This window comes from Lissotriton vulgaris, chromosome 3_1 (genome assembly GCF_964263255.1).
Source record: "Lissotriton vulgaris chromosome 3_1, aLisVul1.2, whole genome shotgun sequence".
In the NCBI taxonomy this organism is placed as follows: Eukaryota; Metazoa; Chordata; class Amphibia; order Caudata; family Salamandridae; genus Lissotriton; species Lissotriton vulgaris.
The window spans coordinates 1,409,454,503-1,409,478,916 of record NC_141689.1 but is presented as its reverse complement, the minus strand read 5'-3'; the positions used below and the strand labels follow the sequence as shown (position 1 = coordinate 1,409,478,916).

Genomic DNA, 24,414 nt, shown 5'->3' with positions numbered 1-24,414 from the left:
TGTTATTTTTAAGTCACTTAAATGTTTTAGTACCGAAGCGGGTTGTGGGTTTATAGGGGAATAGGGTGGGAAGTAATTTCATTATACTAAATTAATTATTAATTTTTAAGAAATATAAATTAATTTTAATTCATTTTTGCGTTTAAGTTCTGTAGTGGGTTGTGGGTGTATAGGGGAATTGGGTGGGAAGTAATTTAATTGTAATTAGGTAATTATTTATTGGTATTGATAATTTTTTTAAATGTATTAATTGCAATTACATTTTTAATTGGTAATTAAGTTTCTTTAATTGGTAATTAATGCTTTTAATTTATTTTTTAATTAGTAATAAATGTTTTTAATTGGTAATACATTTTTTTAATTGGCAATTAATTTGGATTAATTGGAAATTATTTTTTATTAATCGGTAATTAATGTTTCATAAGAAGTATTTTTGGGTATAAAAAATAATTGTATTTAATATTTTTTAATTGTTAATGTTTAATAATCAGTTTTTTGTTATGAAATGTTATTGTTCAATATTTATTATTTGGTAACTAATATTTATTTAATATTTATTGGTATTTCTTGTTAATTATTCAATTGTAATTATGTTTTTAATCATTATTAATGGGTATTTGTAAATGATGTAGTTATTTAAAAATTAAATTATTAATTATTTTAAATTCAAAAATTATTTATAAGTATGGTATATTTAACTTATACGCTATCCAATGCTTTCCCTGCTGTTTCACACTCTGGAGTTGGAATAGTCATTTTTACCCATACGCTATCCAGTGCTTTCCCTACTGTTGCACTCACTGGAGCGGGAATAGTAAATTTTATCCCTACGCTATCCAATGCTTTCCCTACTGTTTCACTCTCTGGAGTTGGAATAGTAATTTTTACCCCTACGCTATCCAACGCTTTCCCTACTGTTGCATTTTCTGGAGTGGGAATAGTAATTTTAAGTCCTACTCTATCGAACGTTTTCATTACTGTAGTTTTTTTTGGACTTAGAATAGTACTTTTATTACTTTAGCTATTTAATATTTTTTGTATTATTTTAGATAATGTAGTATATAATTAGTTTTAAAAATATTGAAAGTATATTTAATTTTTTTATTAAATATATTTATTTATTTTTTATTTGTTTTGTGTTACATGTATTTGTAATTTATGTCTTAATAATTGATAAGTTATTAAAATAATTATTAAAACATATTAAGTATACATTATATATTTTATGTATATGTTTAATTGATGATTTATTATCATATATGTATTACTTATTAATTTTAAATATTAAATATGTTTAACAGTTTTTTATTCATAGGTATTATTTACTTTATTTTACAAATTTTTTTAACAGAAAAAAACTATATTTTTAATTACGATATTTTTAACATCGTGTCGCAGGGGCTCGGTCTGTTGGGGCAGGCCGAGGACCTTACTGATTCTTCCTTTCCACCCCGTCCTCAGGATACCTACGGCCCCTTTAATGCTGCATGGACATTCCCGGGGGTGGAAACTTCACCCACGTCGTCATCAGTCCCTACCAATCGGGGATTAAGGAGGCCGTCATAACGCTGGACCCGGAAGACGGTGTTGTGAAGCTTAAAGGAGGAGCCCCATCAGAGAACCCAGAGCCGAAGAGCATTCACCGAGAAGGCCCCAGGAAGACGGAGATTGGAGACCAGGAGGAGCGCGACCCGAGGGAGACAGAAGCTGCAAACGCCGAGGAGTGCGGATCCAGGAAGGTCGACCCGCCAGGAGGCCACCGTCATCACGAGGCGCCCGCTGCACTTCTGGAGAAGTGTGGCTAAGCAAGGTACGGGCGTATACTGCGACTGGCGTTTTCATGGGGAGGGAGTGGGTCCGGGGAGGGTTGAGGGAGGTCACGGGGTCGAGAGTGTGTTTATTCATGTTTGTTCTTTTTAAGTTGGTGCACACCGCGTTTTAAACACACTACCCACTTATGTCCTTTGAGGATACGATACCTTTCTGTTGTCTAAACTGGTGGTAGACCCTGGTCTTCCCTCACACACCCCGCTCCCCCTCTCTTCAATATTCTTACGAATCAGACCCCCGCAGTAATCGGGAAATCTTTGTTGTTTCTTTTCCTTTCACGCCCCTAACGGAGATGTGGTGAATCCAGTGAGAAAGCCCCCCCGAAGATAAAGAAAGACTCGGGAGCAAGAACAAGCCTACAGCTTCTCGTGAAAACCACAAACATTCCCTTAAAGCATCGGATGGATGTTTAATTGCCTATTTTTATTTGCGTTGGAAGTAAAGAATAAAAACACATCCACCTTAAACTGACACAGTTGTGAAGGGTCATTCCATGGTTCCCCCCCCCCCTGCCTATCCCCCTGCCACACATCAAGATTTTATTTTCGATATATTTGTACTTACCATGTTGTAGATAGGATGTCGATATTCTTGTCTTCGTTACTCCTGCGTCAATATTTCTGTAGGTCGATATTTTCTATGTCGATATTTTGTCAGTGATTCACACCGGAACCCATAAAGGATTAGTGGTGAATTCGTATAGTGAAACATGGAAGTAATTTGAGTGGTGGATTTGTTATTCAGTTATTTGATTGAGAAGGATGTAAGAGGGAAAAGGTTTGCATTTATATAGTGCTTGCTTCCCCTGATGAGGGGTTTCAACCTCCAAACATGAGCTAATAAATTCTTAAGCAGGACTTGGATCCTATTGGCCAAATTTTCCTGTAATCTATTAACTACTATCTGGACGCACTCACGGATCCAGACACAGTAGCCCTGTTAGATATGATGAGTAGTGCCGATCTAATACAACATGTGACTGGTCCCACCCATGTGACAGGACACACTTTGGATGGGATCTTTTCTAATCACCCACAGTTAACCACACTGGGTTGTTGCCCCTTGTCTGGACAGAACATGCAGCAATCCAATTCAAGTTGGTCTTTCTCGATCATCACGACAACTTGGGGGCCCCTAAGAGTCAGATTGAGATAAGGGCTTGGAACAAAATTCATGGCGCAGAATAGAAGACTTGCTTACTGCGACTGTCTGCCCGTTGCCCACAGAAGTGGAGGAGGCCACCACCTGGCATACAAACGGGGCGGAGACAGCTTGCAAAAAAACAAGCCCCAGTGAAAACTTTGTATCCCAAACGATCCCAACCAACTGCTCCTTGGTAGACTGAGGAACTTGGGAAACAAAAAACTCATTTGCAAGCACTAAGAATGGAATTGGAGGAAAGAATATAAGGAAGCTGAGAAAGAAATATAGAAACAAAATCTCATGGTCTACAAACAACTTTTTTTAATGCCAGAAAAGCATTTTTTGCAAACCAAATTAATCTAGCCAAAAGGTCATCCAAAGAACGTTTTAGAACTCTATCTAGTTTGGTTTCCCCCAATCCACCTAAAATTCAGTCGAGCCAGGAATTATGTGAGAACATTGCCACTTTTTTTCCTGAAGAAGGTGGAGGTCATCTTCTTGGTCCTAGACCTCTCCCGTCTGGAGGAATGGAAGCTCTAATTGAAGGAACAAAGACCGCAACAGGCTTCCCTCCCATTTTGGATAAATTTATTAAATTATACAAAAATGCTTCTTAGATCGGTTAGATCAGGCTCCCCCTATGATCCCTGCCCAGTCTTAGGTGGTCAAATTAGCACGGAACATTTTTCCACATCACTTACCTCCTTGTTTAATGCCATGTTGAATCAGGGCACTTAACTTGCAAGCTAGCTTCGATACTTCGATTGCTGAAAAAACACAATTTAGATCCTACGGATCCCAATAATTTCCGACCAATTTCTCGCCTTCCACTGCCGGCATAATTGGTAGAGAAAGCAATCAATTTACAGTTTAGTGCCTTTTCACATGAAAATCATACTTTGGGTCCCACCCATTATGGATTCAGAGATCGCATCTCCAAGCACGGAGGCAAACTCCATGATATTTGCATTCAGCTACAACAGGGCAAGAGCGCACTGCGGTACATGGAGCAGGCGGTGGTGGTCAATGAGGAGGCCCGATTACACCAACACTTGGTCCTACTGGTGGAGTTCCACTACCATGTGGATAGAGAGAATTGCATACCATGGCAATCACACCAAGGCCCGCCAATACGGAGGAGGGAGAACGCCCTGGACGAACCCTTGACCATTTATTACATCTGGAAAGGCTGCAAAATTACCTACCCGAACTCCACACTGACTCAGGATCTACTATCACGGGTGGAGAGCATATCATGACTGAATTCAGGCGGTATTACCAGGAGCTCTACACCTCCAATGCTACTGACGCTTCTTCAAAGATCTTATACCTTGAGGAGGTTGCGATGGTCTGGCTCACGAATGGCCAACAGGAGTTTCTCAGTGAACCTCTTACCTTAGAGGAGGTAACGCAAGCTATTAAGATCGGGACAGGTCCAAGGTGCCGGGACTGGACATCCTGACCGGAGCTTTCTATGAAGCTTATAAGCAACAACTTGCCCCACAGCTCCTTGCACTATACAACAAATCATTAACAACTGGCACGCTGCCACCTACACTTCGCCATGCTGTTTTGAGGATATTGTTGAAATCTGGCTAGGACTCCAGTCATTGTGCCTCCTACTGATCATTGATAAATTCTGATGATAAAATACTGGCAATGATGCTCGCCACTAGGATAGCTCTAGTGATGGAGCAGATTATCTCTCCGGCCCAGTCAGGCTTTGTGCTGCATCGTTTGACCTTACTCAACCTCCACACCATATTTGCCATGCTCAACAAAGTCTCCCCCACCACCCACCGGCGGTTGTGGCTCTATTGGTAGCCGAAAAGGCATTTGATTCACTCAAATGGCCTTTCCTGCAGGCTGTCCTCAGTAAATTGGGTGGTCAACCTCGCACTTACCGACGCGTTCCCTGTACTCACCCTGCAGGTTTGCCCACTATCTTCCCTCTTCTTCATCATTGCGAAGGACCCGTTGGCCCTTGCTCTGCAAGATCGGCATTCCAACGGCAGGTTGTAACTCACCCACGGCCCTCTATTGCTATCTTTTATGCAGTTGACATCCTGCTTTTCATTATACGCCTGCAAGGCAATCTACCCCCACTCCACATTTAACCTGACTTAAAAGGTGGCAGAAAAACCTAAGCATGATGCACCAGTTGGTATCTCCCGTGTCACCTGAAACTCAAACTGTGCTAAATGATTCTGAGACAGAGTTTAAACTCAGGCTTGTCTCAAATTCAAGTTTATTGTTTGATTACTTAAAATCATAACAAAAATTTTAAGACCATATAACTCACCTATACATGTTTTAATTTAGAAAGGAGCAAAGAGGAACTTTGATTAGTACAACCGTAGTGCAAAAGATTGACAATAAAATTAGATAACATTTAAAAATTGTCTGGATGTGCATTTATCTTTTACAGATCAAGCTCATTAAGTAACATGGCAGTTACAGAATGGTTTTAAAAAGGTTTTAAAAGAGGGGAACAGGTCAATATGACAGCTGGTTTTAAAATACTGAACTCTGTGTCCATGTGGACCTTGCTGGAGGGGGCTGGCGGCTGCTTGAGTTTTTATCCCAGGATGATATCTGGACCAACTGGCGAAAGGATTACTGCATTTCTTTCCCCAACATTTTTGCAGCTCTGGCAACAAATTTGGTTAACCGAATGTTCAGCTTTATATTTTTCTGGTTCATAGCTGCCATTATTGCCTGGCGACATGTGCCATTATGATTAAGGCGCCACCGTTGTGGTAGATGTTTTAAAAAGGGCCATTCGCCTAGCCTTAGGGGCTTGAATTTGACCTTCTAGAAGATTGAGTAAGTACTTGATAGGTAGGATGACTCAACTCCCGGTTTATAGTCTGAGATGACGGCCCATGCGTGCTTCCTTCTGGATAGTTTTTCCCTGTCAGAGTGGAAGGACCAGGATTGAACGCTTCGCTTAATTACGCTCTTCAATGCCTGTTGTGAGGGGTTTGTTCCCCAGTATTCCGAGACTCCAAGGAGCTGGAGGGATTGGTCCAAGTGGTGCCTATGTTTTTGGCTGGAGGCACTGGTTGATATTTCGTTCCAGAATTTTATTTCAAGACTATTTTCCCTGGAATTGCACAGTTTGTTGCAGAACTTAATGAAAGCACCAGCCTCGACACCATTATGGTCCAACAGACCGAGTTCTAGTCTGACTTGTGCCGGAGATGAAGACCTCGGTAAGGGCCAGGCTCGCTTGAAGATTCTGGTGATTGATTGATTAAGTACGATGTTTGCTGAGCCCATCATAATCTCGTGGCCATATGATAGATAATTATTTGTGATCTTGGCCTTCATCACCTTGAGCAGAGGGGTTATGCGTGGTCCTAGTAGGTGTTTTGAGAGTTTTGCCAACGCAACCTCCAGCGACAGTGCCTTAGCCTTGATGGCGTCTTATTGTTAGGTGAAAGTAGCTCTGGAGTCAAGAAAAATTCCTAGGTGTTTGTAGTGTGGCACTGTGTTGATGCTTTTGTTATTAAAGAACCACCTGCTATTCTGCTGCTTCTGTTTGCTAAAATGAATTATTTTTGTTTTTGACAGGTTCAATTCTAGCGCGTTTTCAGATGTATAAGCTAGAAGTTCGTCATGAAGCCTCTGCAAACCAACCTTTGTGTGACTCAATAACACGAGGTCGTCGGCGTATAGCAGGTTGCTGAAGCGGGTCCCGTCTAGTTGGGGCGGGTGGGAGTTGACCTTGTCACGTATGGGAGATAAGTCAGAAATAAACAGGTTAAAAAGAAGGGGCGCCAAAATGCATCCTTGTTTGACGCCACTTCCTGTTTGGATCTTTTTTGAGACATGGGACCCGTCGCCCAACTTAATCCTTATCCAGGTCTGTGTGTGGATTTGGACGATAGCTTGTGGGAGGGCCGGCGGTATACCCCAGCGCACCAATTTTTGCCATAGGTGGCTGCGTGGCACTCGGTCGAAAGCCGCCTTAAAGTCAACGAAGCAGCAATATAGTTGCATACGATGGACGTCGGCCTTCTCCATCAATACGGATAATGCGAGTAAGTTGCTGGTTGTGCCTGACTTAGCTACGAAGCCGGTCTGGTTGAAGAGAAGACGCTGTGTTAATTCAACCCATGATTCAGTTCTTCTAGTAGGATACTGGCATAATATCTGGATTCAATATCAAGGAGAGCGATCATTCTATAATATTTTGGGTCGTCTCTTTTACCACTTTTGTAGATGGGATGAATGATGGCACCTTTCCAAGATCTGGGATGTGATCATTAAGCTTGCAGTGGGAGAATAGGGGTGTGAGGAGACCTGGCCATAGTGTTTCAACTGATTTGAACAAGGCCTGAGCTAGTCCTTTGGGGCCGGGTGCTCCGACTGACCTGCCCTTCCTGATAATCCGGGTGATGTTGTTTATTAGAAGTCTGTCAGTCATCAGTGTTCCTGAGGTGGAGTCGTTTCTGAATCCTCAAGTGATGGTGAATACATGACACCTTCAGCCTCGGTAGTAGGCCCAGTATTTCCTGTGGAATAATCATCGGTGGATAATGGTCTGGATTTGAATGTCAGTTGAAGACTAGGAGGCTCTTGCCCACTTGAGTTTTCTCTGAAGTGGTTGGATTGAAACTTAGTCCAGTCGTCTGCACATATGTTTGCGGTGGTGCATCCTCTGCTCCCTAGCGGGCCTCTGTTCACAAGGGTCCGAAATAACTTTGTGTTGGACTTTTTGCTGGCATGGACTAAGTTCATCCAGAATTTGTCTGACGCGGACTGTTTGTCTCTGTGGACAGATGCCTTGAATGCTTTTTGAGCTTGTTTGTAATGATTGAATAAGATTACGTTTCCAGGGTTTTTTCTAGTCCAGCGCAAAGCAGCATTTCTTTGTGTTTTTTAGCGTTTTTGTTGCACAAGAAATCTGGGGTTGAGGTGGATCTGGCCAGGAAAGAGATTTGGTCGGGAATTCATTTAATAAACTGTTCACAAACGCTTCCCATCCGATGATAATAGGCACGTCTTTTTCACCTTTTGAACATAGAAGATGAGAGCATTTCTCCATGACGGCAGGGACAATGCTTGACGACCATTTCATTCGTCTTAGATTCTCCGTGTGACCGTCTGCTGTGGTGTGAGCAAGTGCGTGATGGTGAGGGATATTGATGGATAATGTTATTAGTTGGGGTCGATGATCACTTTCCCCCAGTGCTGCGATGTGGTGGCACTCCATTAGGGTGAACATTTCGCTGTTTGCCAATGTGAAGTCCAGAAATGAGTGGGAACGCCCGTTAGTTCTTGTCCAGGCTGGAGGGCTATCTGTCGATGAGTGACCGTCTATTTCTATTTAGCCTACTCTGCTGAGTTGAAGGGCTGCATATTCGCCCAGTGTGGATGGTCTAAGACCGGGCGGTAATGTTTGTGTGGCGAGATGTAGGGGGACCACTGGGAAGGTGAGGCCTAAGACTTCACACTGGTCGTAGAAAAGGTTGGTGTTGAAATATCCAGAGATTTGACATGTTATACTGCCGTATGTGCTTAAGATGTTACATAGAATTTCAATCAGGCGGTCCAGTTTTTTTTTTTTCTCGCTAGGGCATGGAGAGAGGTAGACATTTAGCAATATTAGCTTGTTCTCTGAAGGGAGATTGTTGGCCAAGATGCCAGTGACCCAGTCAAGTTCAAATGTTAGGTGTCTAATGCGAACTGACAATCTAGAGGCCACGTAAATAGACAGCCCGCCACATTGTCTGCCATACTTGCTCTGCCTTGTAGCTGGCAGTGTAAATTCTAGATACCTTTTGAGTGGATTGCTTCTTGATAGCCAGGTTTCCTGGAGAAAGATGTTGTGTTTTTTGAAGAATCTGACTGTGTCCGGAGATTGCAGTTTTTGCAAAAGCTTGTTGATGTTCCAGGAGCAGATTGTTAGACTGTGTTCCGTGCACGTCTCGAAAATGGAAGGTACTGTTATTTTGTAAGACCATTGCCATGGTTTGGACAACAAATTGGACTTCTTACCCTGCCTTGGGGGACAGGGAGTAATGATAGATTTTTTAAAATACCTTGTTGGTTGGTGTTATAAACGATCAAAGGCAAGAACTATACTACTGTCCCATTCTCGTTGCTGATTTGTTTAGTGACCTTCTCTTCCATGAGTTTTCTTTTTTTGTCTCCTATCAATCAAAAAAATAAATAACAAAGGACCTACATAACTCCTTTGAAAGCTTCCCAGATGGCAGTGCCCTTTTGGTCATCCATCATAGAAAAGCCCTCCGAATATTGGAAGGATTATCAGACCCACGTAACTCCAGCTGTGATCAATAATCCCTTTTTTGTCTCTGGGCACAGGGCTAAGATACCCATTTAGGTAGACTTTCCAGAATCTGATGAATGTTTTCTGGGATTAGATTACTTCGCTAGAAATTATTTAAAATTCCCAAATGTAAACCTGTTCTAACCCCACGTATAGTGTGCCGCCCCTGAAATATGGGACCACTCTTACATTCTGCTTTAGGCTCAGTCCATAAATACTTTTCTTATTTATATTGTCTGATGCTGAGAGGTTGCTAGTATTGCTTTGATTTCATTACAAAGGTCAGGGGTAACGAAATCTAAACAGCCAGTTGATAAAAGTGTCTTTCTGTTGGCCTAGCTAGATTATTTTAATGTTTTCAGCCATTCAATACTGAACTTATTATAAGGAAGCCCTTTCCTATTTTTCTGATTTTGGATCTAAGACTATTGAATGTTAGTTATTTCTCAGGATCGATGGACCAAAATCTTGAAAGCTATGAAGGAAAGAAAAAGGACCCCACAAATCTAAACAAAGAGGACATTTAAGCTTTAAAAGGAAGTCTGCACCAACTGCAGCTGTTTAATGCTTTTAAGATATAGTCTGAGTACACACCAGCGCAATATTTTTATTTTCACATTTGTGGGGGTATTTTGTATAGCACTAATTTATCCCTTTAAGGTTCCTTCATAGAAGCTGTGCCAAGGAATTGTGCCATAAATATTGGACATCTAAAGTCTGTCCAGAGAGGTGGGTAATCTGTCTGTTTGATTTTAGATTGCAATGGGGCTGCATTTTGAGATCTGTCTCTCTAGCTCTATGGTTATTTACGTAACATGGTTGGTTTGTACTGATTTTCTTGTTTCCTTTCTCCAAATCGTGTTACAGCCCTACTGCTCAAAGTCAGTGGTAGACTTATCTATACATCTTAGTTTCCAGGAGTTTTCCTAAAGAGCAGGAGGTGTGATTAATTGTGTTGCCACATTGTGAAAACGTTCCTAAACGTTGAACCTTATACTCTAAGGAGCCTGTCTACATGTGTTTGCCACTTGAAATGTATTTCCTGCGTAATGTTTGTGTGCAGACCGAATGTCTCCTGATTGACAGATCATGTGGAGCCAGCTTCTGCCAGCAGCCAGCACTATTAGTCCCAATAGACTGTTGCCTAATGAATAATTTCTCGCATTTTGTCCTGGCTTACACTGAGGCCAGATTTTCTTATTTTCTTTTGGCATTTTCAGTTCAAGACACAGTCTGGCCACTTGATTTAGCATTCGTCTTTCTGAACCTTTTGAGCAGGTTGGTGTAGACTATAGTGCTGTAGTACATGTGTGCTATAATGAAGCCTATCATTTTTTTCATCTTGGTAGTTGCTCTTCAGAAACAACAGCATCTTGCAGAACTTGGAGATTAGAAAAGAATGTCCTTGGTTACCTCATTATTTGATGGTGTCTATATAACATCTGTGCGATTCATTAATTAATTCCAGTGACTTTGATTTCTGAATAAGCGTATGCGTAGTTTCCACACCTGCAGCCCACCACCACTACAATAAAGACTGGGTGATGGCTATTTCTACTATTATGTGTCTATTTTAGTGCCATGTTGGTAAATATACATTTCTTTCATCAAGATGGGTATATGAGCCTGGCAGATTTTGATGTCTTTCTTGTTCACCAGTTTGTTTTCATGTAGGCCTGTGAGAAAAGCCATTTTGTAGTTGGACGATAATAGGAACAGAGCATTGAATTAGATGAGGCCAAAGGTTACTGAATTTGAATGGGGTCGAAAGATACAATGAAGTAGATGTGCTCTACAAAATCGCTATTTCACCCTCTGGGCCAGGTAAATCCACCACAGTCTTGTTTGACCGTTGAGGAAATAGTGCAAAACCACGCCGTTCAAATGAACGACAGAACCTGATGTGATTTGACTGTTGGATTGTATCTGTTGCTCTGAAGGGCATAGTGGTGTGCTCTACAAAATGTCAAAAATACATGTTTTGAAATCATAGTTGCTGATTCATTGTTCTGAAAGGTGGGCATAATTATTTATTTGATTTTAAGTAATGTTTTCAATCCAGAGACAATGGCTGAAAATAAAAAAATTATTACCTAGCATGCGCTGGTGGTGATTGTGATTGGTGACTGAGGGATGAGACTCCACTACGGACCAAGAAATTAAGGTGTTATTGCAGAAGTTGCTACTAGAAAGTTATTGAGGTAGAGAGGGGCTAAGAGAGGAAGACTATTGAAAAAGTATGACTAAGACATAATACAAAACAGATTGGAATGAGATCTTATTTTTATAGCAAACAAAAAGAAGAGAGTTGGATCACATGCATATTTCCTTTGATTTCATTTACTTTACAAGTAGCTGTACTTTGGAGAAAACCTATTACTAAAAAATGTTATTATGTCATTATTCGCATAATTCATGGATGATTATTTCCATGTGTTTTTTCCTAGGTTTGGTGAAACCTGCTCTGAGGCGATCCCGCTCTGCACCGGATGGAGGAGAAGATGAAAGCCAAGAGCAACTGCAGGAACAAATGCTAGAGGCAGGCAGCATAGATGAAGAGGAAAAGACAGACAGCACAACCTTGCTGCGATTGCTAGAGGAAGGAGAAAAGGTATAGTTATAGAAAAATTGTGTTAATTATATAACTGTATGAGCACACATGCAACCACTCGGTTAATGGAATGATATGCATTAAGTATATTAAAACTAATATTTGCCATTAACTATTGGTAAAACGTTTTGCATGTATTATGGTTATTTGAACTTCTTTTAGCACTAAATGCCACTTTAGTTCGCATCTATGTGCTTTAGATAGCATAAAGTAGGCAAATGCAAAAAGTAACCTAGGAGTAGCATAACCCAGGCATTTACAGTCAAGCAAAACTAATTGTTCGAGGCATATGAGCTGCAGATCCTACACTTAGCAATAGATCACCACCTGGTGTTGGGCTCGGATGATTGCAGGTTGTTGTCTTCTTGTAAGAAGTCTTTGTAGTCACGAGATAGGTGACTCCTTCCTTGGACAATACTGCGCATGGTCATCCACTCCATCCTCATATTTTTTTTTCCGCCACTGGGTTCGGATGAAAGTTTTCCGCTCCGGCTAGAAAATACTTTTTCTGCATTTTCGAAGCGAAAAACTTTAGATAAACTTATTTCGACATTGAATAGACTTTTCGACATCACCAGCTACATTCCGGTGCGTCAACGCGGGCCGTTGGGCCTATCAGCGCCGTACTGCCTACTCCTCATGGACAGAACTCCATTTAAGAGGTGCCCGGTATGTCGAGCAAAATTCCCTCATAGCGACCATCACGAGGTCTGCAACCTCTGTCTCTCGCCAGAACACGACGAGTCGACCTGCGCAGCCTATGCCTCCTTCCGATTGAAGAAAACTATTCGGGATCGGAGGGCCCGTCGACACGAAATTAGGAGATGAGCGCCAGCACCAGAGGCCATCTTTGAGGAGGAGATCGTCGAAGAAGACTTCTCCGAGGACGAAGATCCAATCAAAGATATCTCCGAAGACGAGGCTCCACTCGTCGCCGAGAAAGACTCGCCTGATCTCCAGATCATATCGGGGGCAGAGGACTCGGACGACTCGATTCCATCTCGACAACCTGTGAGTACCACTACCCCCGCACAACATACACTACCCAAGACAAAGGCAGCGATCGGCCCTCCGCCCATGGGGCCCAGTCGAGACCGAAATTTACCCTCCGACGCCCCGCCTTCGGGCTCGGCTCCGAGGAAAAAGACTACGCCTTCCGGTGCCTCGGCGCCGAAAAAACATCATGTGCCAATTCCACCTCCTCCATTGGCACCGAAACATCCTTTGACACCGAAGGATTCTTCGACACCGAAGCCAAAACGCCCTTCGGTGCCCAAAGACAAAGACCCTTCGGCACCTGAACCAAAAGACACACCGGAGCCGAAGCCAAGAACCGTACCGGACCCGAAAGCTTCGACTCCGAAACCCTCCAGTACCAAAAATAAAGAAGGGAAGCCAGATTCCGGCGCCGCAGGCCCAACAAAACCTGTCTCCACGCCAAAATCTACAATATCGGTACCAAAGTCTCCAAGGCATAATACAGACAAGCCTAAACCACCTTCGGCACCCAAAAAAATGCCACAGGACTCAATCACTCCTTCTAAGGCAAAAAACACTAATCAACCTCTATTGGCACCGAAAAAATCGACGCTAAAGAAGATTATGGAACAAGAAGAACTGTTTAAACCAGACCCTAAACAGAAAAAAGGTCTATATTAATCCAAAAACTGGACATGTGGAAGCAGTTCCATATAAGAAAAGACCAGAAGCAATTCCCTATAAAAGAAGGCCAGCAGACACACCTCTTCTACCTGTGGTTCCTGCCAAAAAGAAGGACTGTGCAAATTCTCCCATGCATCCTTCCTCTCCTTCTTCCTCTCCTTCCCCTTCTTCCTCTCCTAATCCTTACATTGAACCTATAACTTCTCCAGTTCAATCTCCCGCATCATCACACCACACTGACCAAGAGTATGATTTAGGTGGGGGCAATGACGTAACATACCCTTTAGATGAGGATGTCAACCCCCAATATCCCAAGGAGGACGAGGCATATGGTTTTACACCAGACATCCCTGAGCCTCAGTACTACCCAACAAAACCTTCCCCTACAGAAGATAGTATTGGGTTTAATAATTTATTAAACAGAGCTGCCCTTTACCATGGAGTGTCAATGCACTCTGATACCATTGAAGAGGATTTCTTACTAGACACTTTTGAGCAGTCACAAAGGTCTACTCAAATATTACCTATGATCAAAGGGGTTATTAAACATGCTCCGGACATTTTTAAAGATCCAGTAAGATGTAGGGTGCTAAATCCCAGAGTAGAAAAAAGTAAAGACCAGCATCAGCGGATCCGGTCTATATTAAGGGACATCTGACACTAGACTCTTTGGTAATGTCAAATGCACGTAAAGGAGCAAACTCCCAAACTTCTGGTGACACGCCCCCGCCTGACAAGGAATCAAAAATTATTGATGCGTCAGGAAAAAGGATTACTGCACAAGCAGCAAACATATGGTGCATAGCAAACACACAAGCCTTACTTTCACGCTACGACAGGGCTCACTACGACCAACTAGAAAAGTTAATGAAACATGTCCCTGATCAATACAAAGATCAGGCAGCAGAGCTCTTACAAGAAGGCAAACTAACAGAGCAGTCAATACTAGTGTGATTCTCAGACGTCATGCATGGTTACGCATTTCAGGTTTTAAACCAGAGGTACAAACTACCATCCTGAACCAGACCTTCAATCAAAACCAGTTGTTTGGGCAGGAGGTAGACAACACACTAGAGAAAATGAAAAAGTACACAGACACAGCTAAGTCTATGGGTGCGTTACAATCCACCCAAAATAAAGGTTCTTTTTGCCGCTCCTTCTATAGAGGAATGCAAAAATAACAGTTGATGGACAGAATGCAGAACAATGTCATACATTCACCCCAGTACAGAGATCTGGGTATAAATCCATCGTTTTTTTGCACTCCACACCGCAAGCCGGGCTGAAGATGGCTGGAATGCCAGAAACCGGTCCTCGGAGGCTTGTTTCCGGTCCAGGGAAGGCATGGCTTGCAGGTTTGGGCTGGACTGTTCCCGTGAGGCACAAGTTCAGACTGATTTGCATATGGCCATGTCTCAACTGGGATGGTGTGGAGTGCAAAAAAACGATGGATTTAGGCCCAGATCTCTCTACTGGGGTGAATGTATGATATTGTTCTGCATTCTGTCCACCAACTGTGGTTTTTGCAATTGTCACCCCGAGTGGGATGGGTATGCTCAGACGTGAGTCCCATGCTCTCCACACCACTGGATTCAAGCAAGCTGGGCTGAAGACGGCTGGAATGCCAGAAACCGGTCCTCGGAAGCTTGTTTCCGGTCCAGGGAAGGCATGGCTTGGCAGTTCGGGATGGACTGTTCCCATGAGGCACAGGGTCAGACTGATTTGCATATGCCATGTCTGAACTGGGGTGGTGTGGAGTGCAAAAAATCGATGGATTTAGGCCCAGATCTCTGTACGGGGGTGATTGTATGACATTGTTCTGCATTCTGTCCATCAACTGTGGTTTTTGCAACCTTCTATAGAGGAGGCGCAAAGCAAACAGGCACAGAGACCACATCCACATCATCTTTTAAAACAAACACGCAAACCTCCTCTAATAAAAGATACTTTAGAGGAGGATACAGAGGCAACAACAACAAGGGAAGAGGCAGAGGTAATAACAACAACCGCTCCTCTTCCACTCCCAAACAGTGACTTCCCTCTGCCTCCCCTACAGCATTCCACTCCTGTGGGGGGCAGACTTTCACAGTTCCTACCTGTCTGGAACTCCATCACAACAGACAGGTGGGTAAGACAAATCATCAAACATGGTTACTGCCTAGAACTCACAGCAACCCACCCCCCAAACATACCACCCAGGCAGCGTCCAATGTCCACAGGCCATATAACTCTGCTTCAACAGGAAGTTCTAGCACTTACACAAAAGATGCTATTCAAGTAGTTCCTTTAGAGGAACAAGGAACAGGAGTTTACTCCCTGTACTTCCTAATTCCCAAAAAGGACGGGACATTAAGACCAATTCTCAACCTCAGGCCCCTCAACCACTACATACAATCGGATCATTTTCACGTGATCACTTTACAACAAGTACTGCCATTACTACAACAGGGAGATTTTCTGTCCACACTGAACCTAAAGGACGCCTACTTTCACATTCCTATACATCCTGCGCACAGGAAGTATCTAAGGTTTGTCATACAAGGACAACACTATCAGTTCAAAGTCCTTCCATTCGGGGTCACAACAGCACCACAAGTGTTTACAAAGTGCTTAGCAGTAGTAGCAGCACATCTCAGAAGACAACAAATACATGTCTTCCCTTACCTCGACGACTGGCTCATAAAAGCAAGATCGTTCAACCAGTGTGTACAACACACAAAACAAACAATTCAGACATTGCACGACTTAGGATTTACAATAAACTACACCAAGTTGCACCTAGAGCCTTCGCACGTTCATCAATATCTAGGAGCTACCATAGACACATCTGCAGCTCTAGCGTATCCCAATCAAGCCAGGATTCAAAGTATTCAGAACTTAGTCTCCCTTTTTCAATGCCAGCACTCTCTCCAAGCCAGAGTGTTTATGAAACTAATAGGCATGATGGTGTCTTGCATCTTTATAGTTCCATACAAAACAAATCTGTCCTAGTCCGGACGGACAATATGACAGACATGTATTATATACAAAAACAGGGGGGACACACTCTCTGCAACTGTCCCAGCTTGCACAGAACATTTAAAGATGGGCCATTCCTCAAAACATACACCTGACAGTAGAACACCTTCCAGGAATTCACAATCAGATAGCAGACCTGTTATGTTGTCAGTCACAACAGATTCACGAATGGGAGATACACCCACAATTTCTACAACCATTCTTCCAAATGTGGGGGCCTCCACAGATAGACCTGTTTGCCACCCACAAAAATGCAAAATGCCCAACCTTCGCCGCCAGGTTCCCACACCACAGTCGGAGGGGAATGCAATATGGATGAACTGGTCAGGCAGATTTGCGTACGCTTTTCTGCCTCTCCCACTCATTCCACTAGTAGTACGCAAGCTCAGACAACAGTCTCTCAAACTAATACTAGTGGCCCCCACATGGGCACGCCAGCCGTGGTTCACCACGCTACTGGATCTCTCACTGGTTCCACATCAGAAATTACGGCTCACGCCATCCCTGTTAACACAGAACCATGGAGAAATAAGGCACCCAGAGCCAAGCCAACTGAATTTGGCGATCTGGCTCCTGAAGTCCTAGAGTTTGGTTACTTAAACTTACCACCAGACTGTATGAATATCATTAAAGAAGCTAGAAGACCCACTACCAGAGCATGTTATGCTGCAAAGTGGAAAAGATTTGCATTATACTGTAACAACAATCACATTTATCCACTGGATGTTTCCATCCAAAATATCATTTGCTACCTTCTACACCTACAAAGGTCCAATTTGTCTTATTCTTGCATACGCCTGCATCTGGCAGCAATTGCAGCCTATTTACAGAATAGATAACATCTATCTCTCTTTAGAGTACCTGCAATAAAAGCATTTATGGAAGGATTAAAACAAATAATCCCACCTAGGTTACCACCTGCTCCAGTATAGAACCTAAATGTGCTCCTTACAAGACTCATGGGCCCCCCTTTTGAGCCTTTACATAAGTGTGAACTGCAATTTCTAACATGGAAAACTGCCTTCCTTGTTGCCATCACCTCTCTCAGAAGAGTCAGTGAAATACAAGCATTCACAATAGAAGAACCATTTTTTCAAATACATCCTAACAAAGTGGTTCTTAGACCCAATCCTAAATTCCTGCCAAAAGTGATTACTCCTTTTCACCTAAACCAATCAGTAGAGTTACCAGTGTTTTTTTTAAAAACCGGACTCTGTTGCAGAAAGGGCTTTACACACCTTAGATGTTAGAAGAGCTCTACTATATTACACAGACAGGACTAAATCCTTCAGAAAGACAAAACAACTATTCGTATCTTTCTCTCCCCCACACAAAGGCAATCCCATCTCTAAAGGAGGAATTGCCAGATGGATTGTAAAGTGTATTCAAATATGCTATAAAAAAGCTAAACGTACACTAACAGTTCCTCCTAGAGCACGCTCCACTCGTAAACTAGGAGCCTCTATGGCTTTCTTAGGAAACATACCACTAGAGGACATATGCAAGGCAGCAACATGGTCTACAATACACACCTTCACTAAACACTATTGTGTTGATTTGCAAGCCAAGTAGCAAGCTGCAGTGGGCCAAGCTGTCCTTAAAACACTATTTCAGTATGCTGCAACGGATACAAGCGACCACCGCTAGGGGAAACACTGCTGCACAATCGTTGCTAAGTGTAGGATCTGCAGCTCATATGCCTCGAACGGAAAACGCTACTTACCAGTATGCATCTGTTCTTAGCATGTAGAGCTGCAGAGTCATACACGCCCTCCCGCCTCCCCGGGACTTGTATCCGTTCCAGTACTCATCTTAATTAGATGCACACGCATGGACATCCTCTCTCATTACTTCTACTAACTCCATCATTTCCCATCATGGCGAAAAACAATCTGAGGATGGAGTTGATGACCATGCGCAGTATTGTCCAAGGGAGGAGTCACCTATCTCATGACTACAAAGACTTCTTCCAAGAAGACAACAACCTGCAATCATCCGAGCCCAACACTAGGTGGCGATCTATTGCTAAGTGCAGGACTCTGCAGCTCTACATGCCAAGAACAGATGCATACTGGTAAGTAGCATTTTCCTTCATGCTCTGCCTAACACAAAATTAGTCAGCATTCCTGCATGAAATGTTTGACACAGCGTTCTGCAGCAAGGTTCTAATTTCCCTTTCATTTGTTGCCAAAATTTAGATGCCTACTTTTTGGCAGAAATCAGCTGCCAAGTTGTTGAAGGAAGAGGCATAGTACAGCAGCATCTTTGTTGATATGGTAATTGTGGCCCCATACAAAGATCAGTTTCTGCTCTTACACAGTTTAATTACTAGTTGCTATAATCAACACAAAGCATACAAGACCCACAATAAACTAGCACAGGTTTCCACCAGTCTACCGGTTTGTTTTTTAATAAGTTTTAAAACTATACACTGCATCAGAGGAGTACTATGGTGGACTGCATTTTAATACTAAGGTGTGTGTTTGAATTAAAGTATTAATACAGGTGAGGGTTAATTGTGTCACAACGAGATCGTGGAATAATTTATTCATGAACACCATTAACATAGTGAATTTAAAGAAAACATTTGTGCTGGAATCAGTAACTAGATATAGTAGAAATTCAATTCCAGTACTAGAACTTTAGTGCAGGTCGAGTACATATCACATAGGGTCAAAAGCATTGGTGCCTTGGTTGTAGACATTCAAGATGGAAAGGGAGAACAGGTCATGGCTAATCAGGCCGAAACAACCACTTTGGATTGTTTGTGCTAAAAAATATGGGTGTCTCTTTATCATTGCCATGTGCTGAACAAACAGCTTTTCAACTTTCTGAGAAGCATACTGTTCTCAATGAAGCCTGATCCTAGTTTTAAAACTGCACTGTGCAAGCTAATCGCTGAAATAGATATAGTGAGAGATTTGAGGGACATTGCTGCCCCACTCATGGATGAGTGGCACAGGGGCATTGACATATGTGCAGTGACAGAGGAGGCACAGTATAAATCTAGAGGTAGTTTCCTGAAGCAAACGAAAATATGGGGTAGGTGATGGGTTACTTTCATTCCATCACTGCAAATGCTTAGAGCTGAGATGTTGATTCAACTTAGAAATCCTGTACTCATTAATTTGTCTTTGCCCATGTAAACAACTGTTACATATCACTAAACTAAAGGGTAAAAGGAATGCAGTGACCATGGATTGTGGGATGTCTCTATGATGTTTCATGGTTGTTTGTTCAATAATGGAGACAAAAAAAAGTAAAATGCATTGTGCATGAAATAAAAAGAAAAGTTTGAGTGCTCTAATATTCAAAAAGAAGATTAGATTCAGCCCCAAAGCCAGCAACCATAAAACCTACTGGTCAGACAATACAGAAGCAGAGCCAGAGGTAAGGGTCTGAGAGGCCTCCAGATAGCCTCTTTCTCCCCTACTCCACCAGGAAAACAGGTATAGGTTTGCTTGCCTAAACCCATGCCTAGCCTGTGGGAAGGCCAGATGTCCTCCAGTCTGGAATACCATTACTTCGGACCAGTGGGTCCTTCTGATCATAGAAAGAGTTTACACCATTCCCTTTCTGTAGGTTTCCCAACCAACTTCCTCCGCCCGCCTGAAGCACGTTTTTATCCTAGAACAACACAGCAACAGTCCTGCAAACAGGAGATGTAGATTTAGTGCCAGAGCAGGAATAGGATCTGAAAGAGGCACGTTAGTGATAGATTCCTTACCTTGAATATCCCCAGGCGTCAGAGTGGATCTGGAAATTTTGGCGTAGCAGTACCCTTGCACGTCGGTAGGCGTCGTCTGCGGTTCCGCGTCCGTCGGCGTCGTGGGCGCCGTGATGACGTAGTCGAAGTACTTAGACGCCGTAACCGCGTACTGACGTCAGTTCTTCTTTATTCCGTGCCAGCTAGCGCAGATCTGGAAAAAGTTGTACCCAAGTCACTTTTTGACTAACCTTTTGAGATCCTTTTTGATCCATTTTTCGAAGTCTATTGACTCCGACGGTGCCGGTAGGGATGCCCGGGTTCAAGCCCTGCGCCGACTGCAACCGACTGATGTCGGTTACCGACCCCCATCGCCAGTGCCTGCACTGTTTGGGCCTGGACCACGACGACAAGTCCTGCTCCGACTGCCGGTCCCTGACGTCTAAGGCTAGACGGGAGCGGTCCTGTGAGCGACTCGAGCTTCGGCAGTCTGCCCCGCACCGCTCGAGGTCCCGGTCCGAAAGGAGGTCAAGGGACAGGTCGCTGGGCCGGAGCCCCCACAGTTCCGGGAGTCGTCTTCGGGCTCGAAGTCCTCGGGTAAGAGGCACAAGAAGTCGAAGAAGCACCATCGCTCTGCTGACTCCCCCTGACGCTCGCGCGACACGGCCGGGGGTTCGGGCGACATCGCCCACGCGGCTCCGCTGGAGCCGCAAGCGTCGCGGCCTGCCCCATACCCGCCGGTCCCTGGTAAGGACACGACCCCGGAGCGATTGCAGACTTCCTCATGGCCATGAGGTCGCTCGCTCCTCCGTCGGGTTCCGCTGCGCCTTCGGACCCAGCGGTTCCTTCTGGGTCCCCATGCGGGCCAGGTGCTTCGGTACCGGCGCGTCCGGGGCTTTGGCCTCGGCGACTTCGGTCCCGACGCCGCAGGCGACTTCGGTCCCGACGCCGCAGGGCCCCACTGGGTCCGGATCCGGGTCGTCGCCGGTCGACTTAACGACCTTGCTGACGCCGGCCCCTCGGGTGTCGCCCGAGGCGCTGTCCCTGGACGACGTCATCCCTGGTCCTGTCCTCGTTTCGGGTCCGGCGCCGCTCTTGACGCTGCTGGGAGATTTTTATTTCAATGACTCGGCCCCATCTTTTGAGCCTGAGTACAGGCTGTGGGTGATGAGGAGGATTGGGAGGGGTCTGAGGACCCTCTGGCATGGGAGTGTTAGTCTTCTGTGGACTGGACAGGAGGGCTTGGGGAGGCCAGTGGGCTGGACACTTCGCCTGACACTGGCTTTGTCTCCCCTCCTAGCATGGCTACGGAGGCGGTGGCTGCTTATAGCATGGTGCTGATGATGGCGGCCAAGGCCCTGAGCCTTGAGCTCCCCGTCGCGGCCGTGAGGACTAACCTCCTCACTGAGGTCCTTAAACCGCAGTCCAGCTCGGCCGAGCCTCTGCTGCCGTTTAATGAGGCCTTGTCAGTCGTTCTTTTGGGCACTTGGTCCAGGCCCGCCACAGGACAGCCTGTGGATAGGAACGTGGCCAGACGCCACCGCCCGGCTCCGGGTGACCCTTGTTTTCTGTCTACCCATCCCACCCCTGAGAGCCTGGTTATCCAGGCCTCCAATTCCCAGACCGCATTCCCGTCGGCTCCCCCCGACCGGGAATCTAAGAGGTTCGAGAATAGCGTGAAGAAGATATTCTCCTCCCTAAGTTTGCGATTGCGGTCCGTTAATACCGCGTGCCACTTGGGCCGCTACACCCACTCTCTGTGGGGCACGATGGCGTACGTGCTGCCACACCGCCAGTTGGAGGTACGGGCTAGACTCGGCCAAGCCCTGGTGGAGGGCTGGGATGCAGCACGGTATTCCATCCGGTGTGGGCTGGACACTACCGACTCTCTGGGCAGAGCGATGTCAACGACGGTGGCGATTCGTTGTCACGCCTGGTTGAGGTCTGCCAATTTCTCGGCCAATGTCCAAAACACACTTATGGACATGCCGTTCGATGGCCGTCGCCTCTTTGGCGACAAGGCAGACCATGCGCTTGAGCGCTTTAAGGACTCCAGGGCTACGGCCAAGTCCTTGGGCCTCTCAGCCCCGCGCCAGAAAATGGGTGCCTTTCACTCCTTTTTTGGGCAAGTAAGGGTTGCCCCTACATGTGCCACCAGCCACGCACGCAGTCTAATATCCAACGCGGTGGTGGACGTGGAAACCGCCGTGGCGGTGGTCAGGGGCCACGGCGAGGCCAGTCCACACCTACCCCAGCAGCATCCGCCTCGAAACCTTCCTAGTCCGTGCTTTCAGGCCCATGTGACACCAGTGGGGGGCAGGGTTCGCCATCACCTCCACCACTGGCGCACTGTCACATCGGACAGGTGGTGCTGCAAATCGTCCGAAGGGGCTACTCCCTCCCCTTCGAGACGTCCCCTACAGCCATGCCACCGCAGTGCCACCGCGTGTCGGGGGATCACTTGACACTTCTGCGGGAGGAAGTTACGGCCCTCTTGGCCAAGGGGGCCATCGAGCGCGTTCCTGGGCCAGAAGTAGGGTGTGGTTGTTACTCCCACTACTTTCTGGTACCCAAGAAGGGCAAAGGGGGCCTACGCCCTATCTTGGACATACGGAAGGTCAACGGCTTCCTCCGGAAGGAGAAGTTCAAGATGCTGATGTTGGCTCAGGTCTTAGCTGCCCTAGACCCTGGAGAGTGGATGGTAGCAGTGGACTTGCAGGACGCTTATTTTCACATCCCCGTCCTGCAGGCCCACCGGCGTTACCTGCGGTTCACGGTAGGCCACGAGAACTTTCAGTTTACCGTGCTCCCCTTCGGCCTTACCAGCGCCCCACGGGTGTTCAAGAAAGTGATGGTGTTGGTCGCAGCTCATCTGCGCAGGTTAGGGGTTTCAGTCTTCCCCTACCTCGACGACTGGTTGTTGAAGGCGGGCTCGCCCCGGACAGTCGTCAGCCACCTCCAGACTACCGCCTACCTCCTGTCCTGCTGGGGTTCTCCATCAATGTGCCGAAGTCACACCTGTGTTCATCTCAGCAGCTCCTTTTCATCGGAGCGGTTCTCGACTCAGCGCAGTTTCGGGTTTACCCACCCGAGAAGCGGGTTCGGGATATACAGGCTCTGATTCCACTCTTTCAGTCTTTTTCCCGGGTCTCGGTCAGGTTGACGCTGCGGCTTCTGGGGCTGATGGCCTCCTGCATTCTTCTGGTGCTTTACGCCCGGTGGCGGATGCAGGCTCTGCAGTGGGACCTGAAGTTTCAGTGGGCCCAGCATCAGGGCAACCTGTCCGACCATGTCCTGATCTGAGAGGGCACTGTGGGACAGCTGCAGTGGTGGCTCACGGACCGCGATTGGGTCAGGGGCAGATCCCTCTCCCTTCCCCAACCGGAGCACGTGGTTGTGACGGACGCGTCCCTCCAGGGCTGGGGAGGCCACATGGAAGAGACGGATATCAAAGGACTCTGGTCCCCGGCGGAGTCCCGGCTCCATATCAACCTTTTGGAGCTGCGGGCGATTCGTCTAGCACTGAAGGCATTCCTCCCCTCTGTCTGGGGGAGTGTAGTGTAGGTCTTCACGGACAACACCACCGCCATGTGGTACTGCAACAAACCGGGCGGGGTGGGGTCGTGGACCCTCTGCCAGGAGGCTCTGCGCCTCTGGCAGTGGCTGGAACATCAGGGAGTCACCCTGGTGGTTCAACACCTGGCAGGTTCTCTGAACTCCAGGGCGGACAAACTCAGCCGCAGGTGCATGATGGATCACGAATGGCGTCTGAACTCAGACGTGGCGCAAGGTCTCTTTCTGCAGTGGGGAGAGCCTTGGTTAGATCTATTCGCCACCGAAGAGAACACGCAATGTCATCAGTTCTGTGCTTTGGAATTTCCAAGGCGGCACTCGCTCGGAGACGCTTTTCGTCGCGAGTGGAGTTGCGGTTTGTTGTACGCCTTTCCGCCTATACCACTTCTGCCCAGAGTGCTGAAGATCAAGCGCGACCGGGCACAAGTCATCCCTGTGGCTCCGCACTGGGCACGAAGGTACTGGTATCCCGAGCTACTCAGTCGATCCCCCGATTCGTCTGCCTCTTCAGGAGGACCTTCTGTCGCAGCGGCAGGGGACGGTCCTACACCCGAACCTGTCCAGTCTCCA

The 24,414-nt window shown here is 45.6% G+C and overlaps 1 protein-coding gene across 4 annotated transcripts in view; it reads left to right on the top strand.

The window, feature by feature from the left end:
- WDFY3 (WD repeat and FYVE domain containing 3) overlaps positions 1 to 24,414 on the top strand; it is a 2,050,643-nt gene that overhangs the window by 1,434,024 nt on the left and 592,205 nt on the right. For all 4 annotated transcript variants that reach the window (XM_086961876.1, XM_086961875.1, XM_086961873.1 and 1 more), the window contains one exon: positions 11,722 to 11,885. In XM_086961876.1, the coding sequence (XP_086818002.1) occupies positions 11,722 to 11,885 (164 nt within the window). The remainder of the gene's footprint in view (positions 1 to 11,721; positions 11,886 to 24,414) is intronic.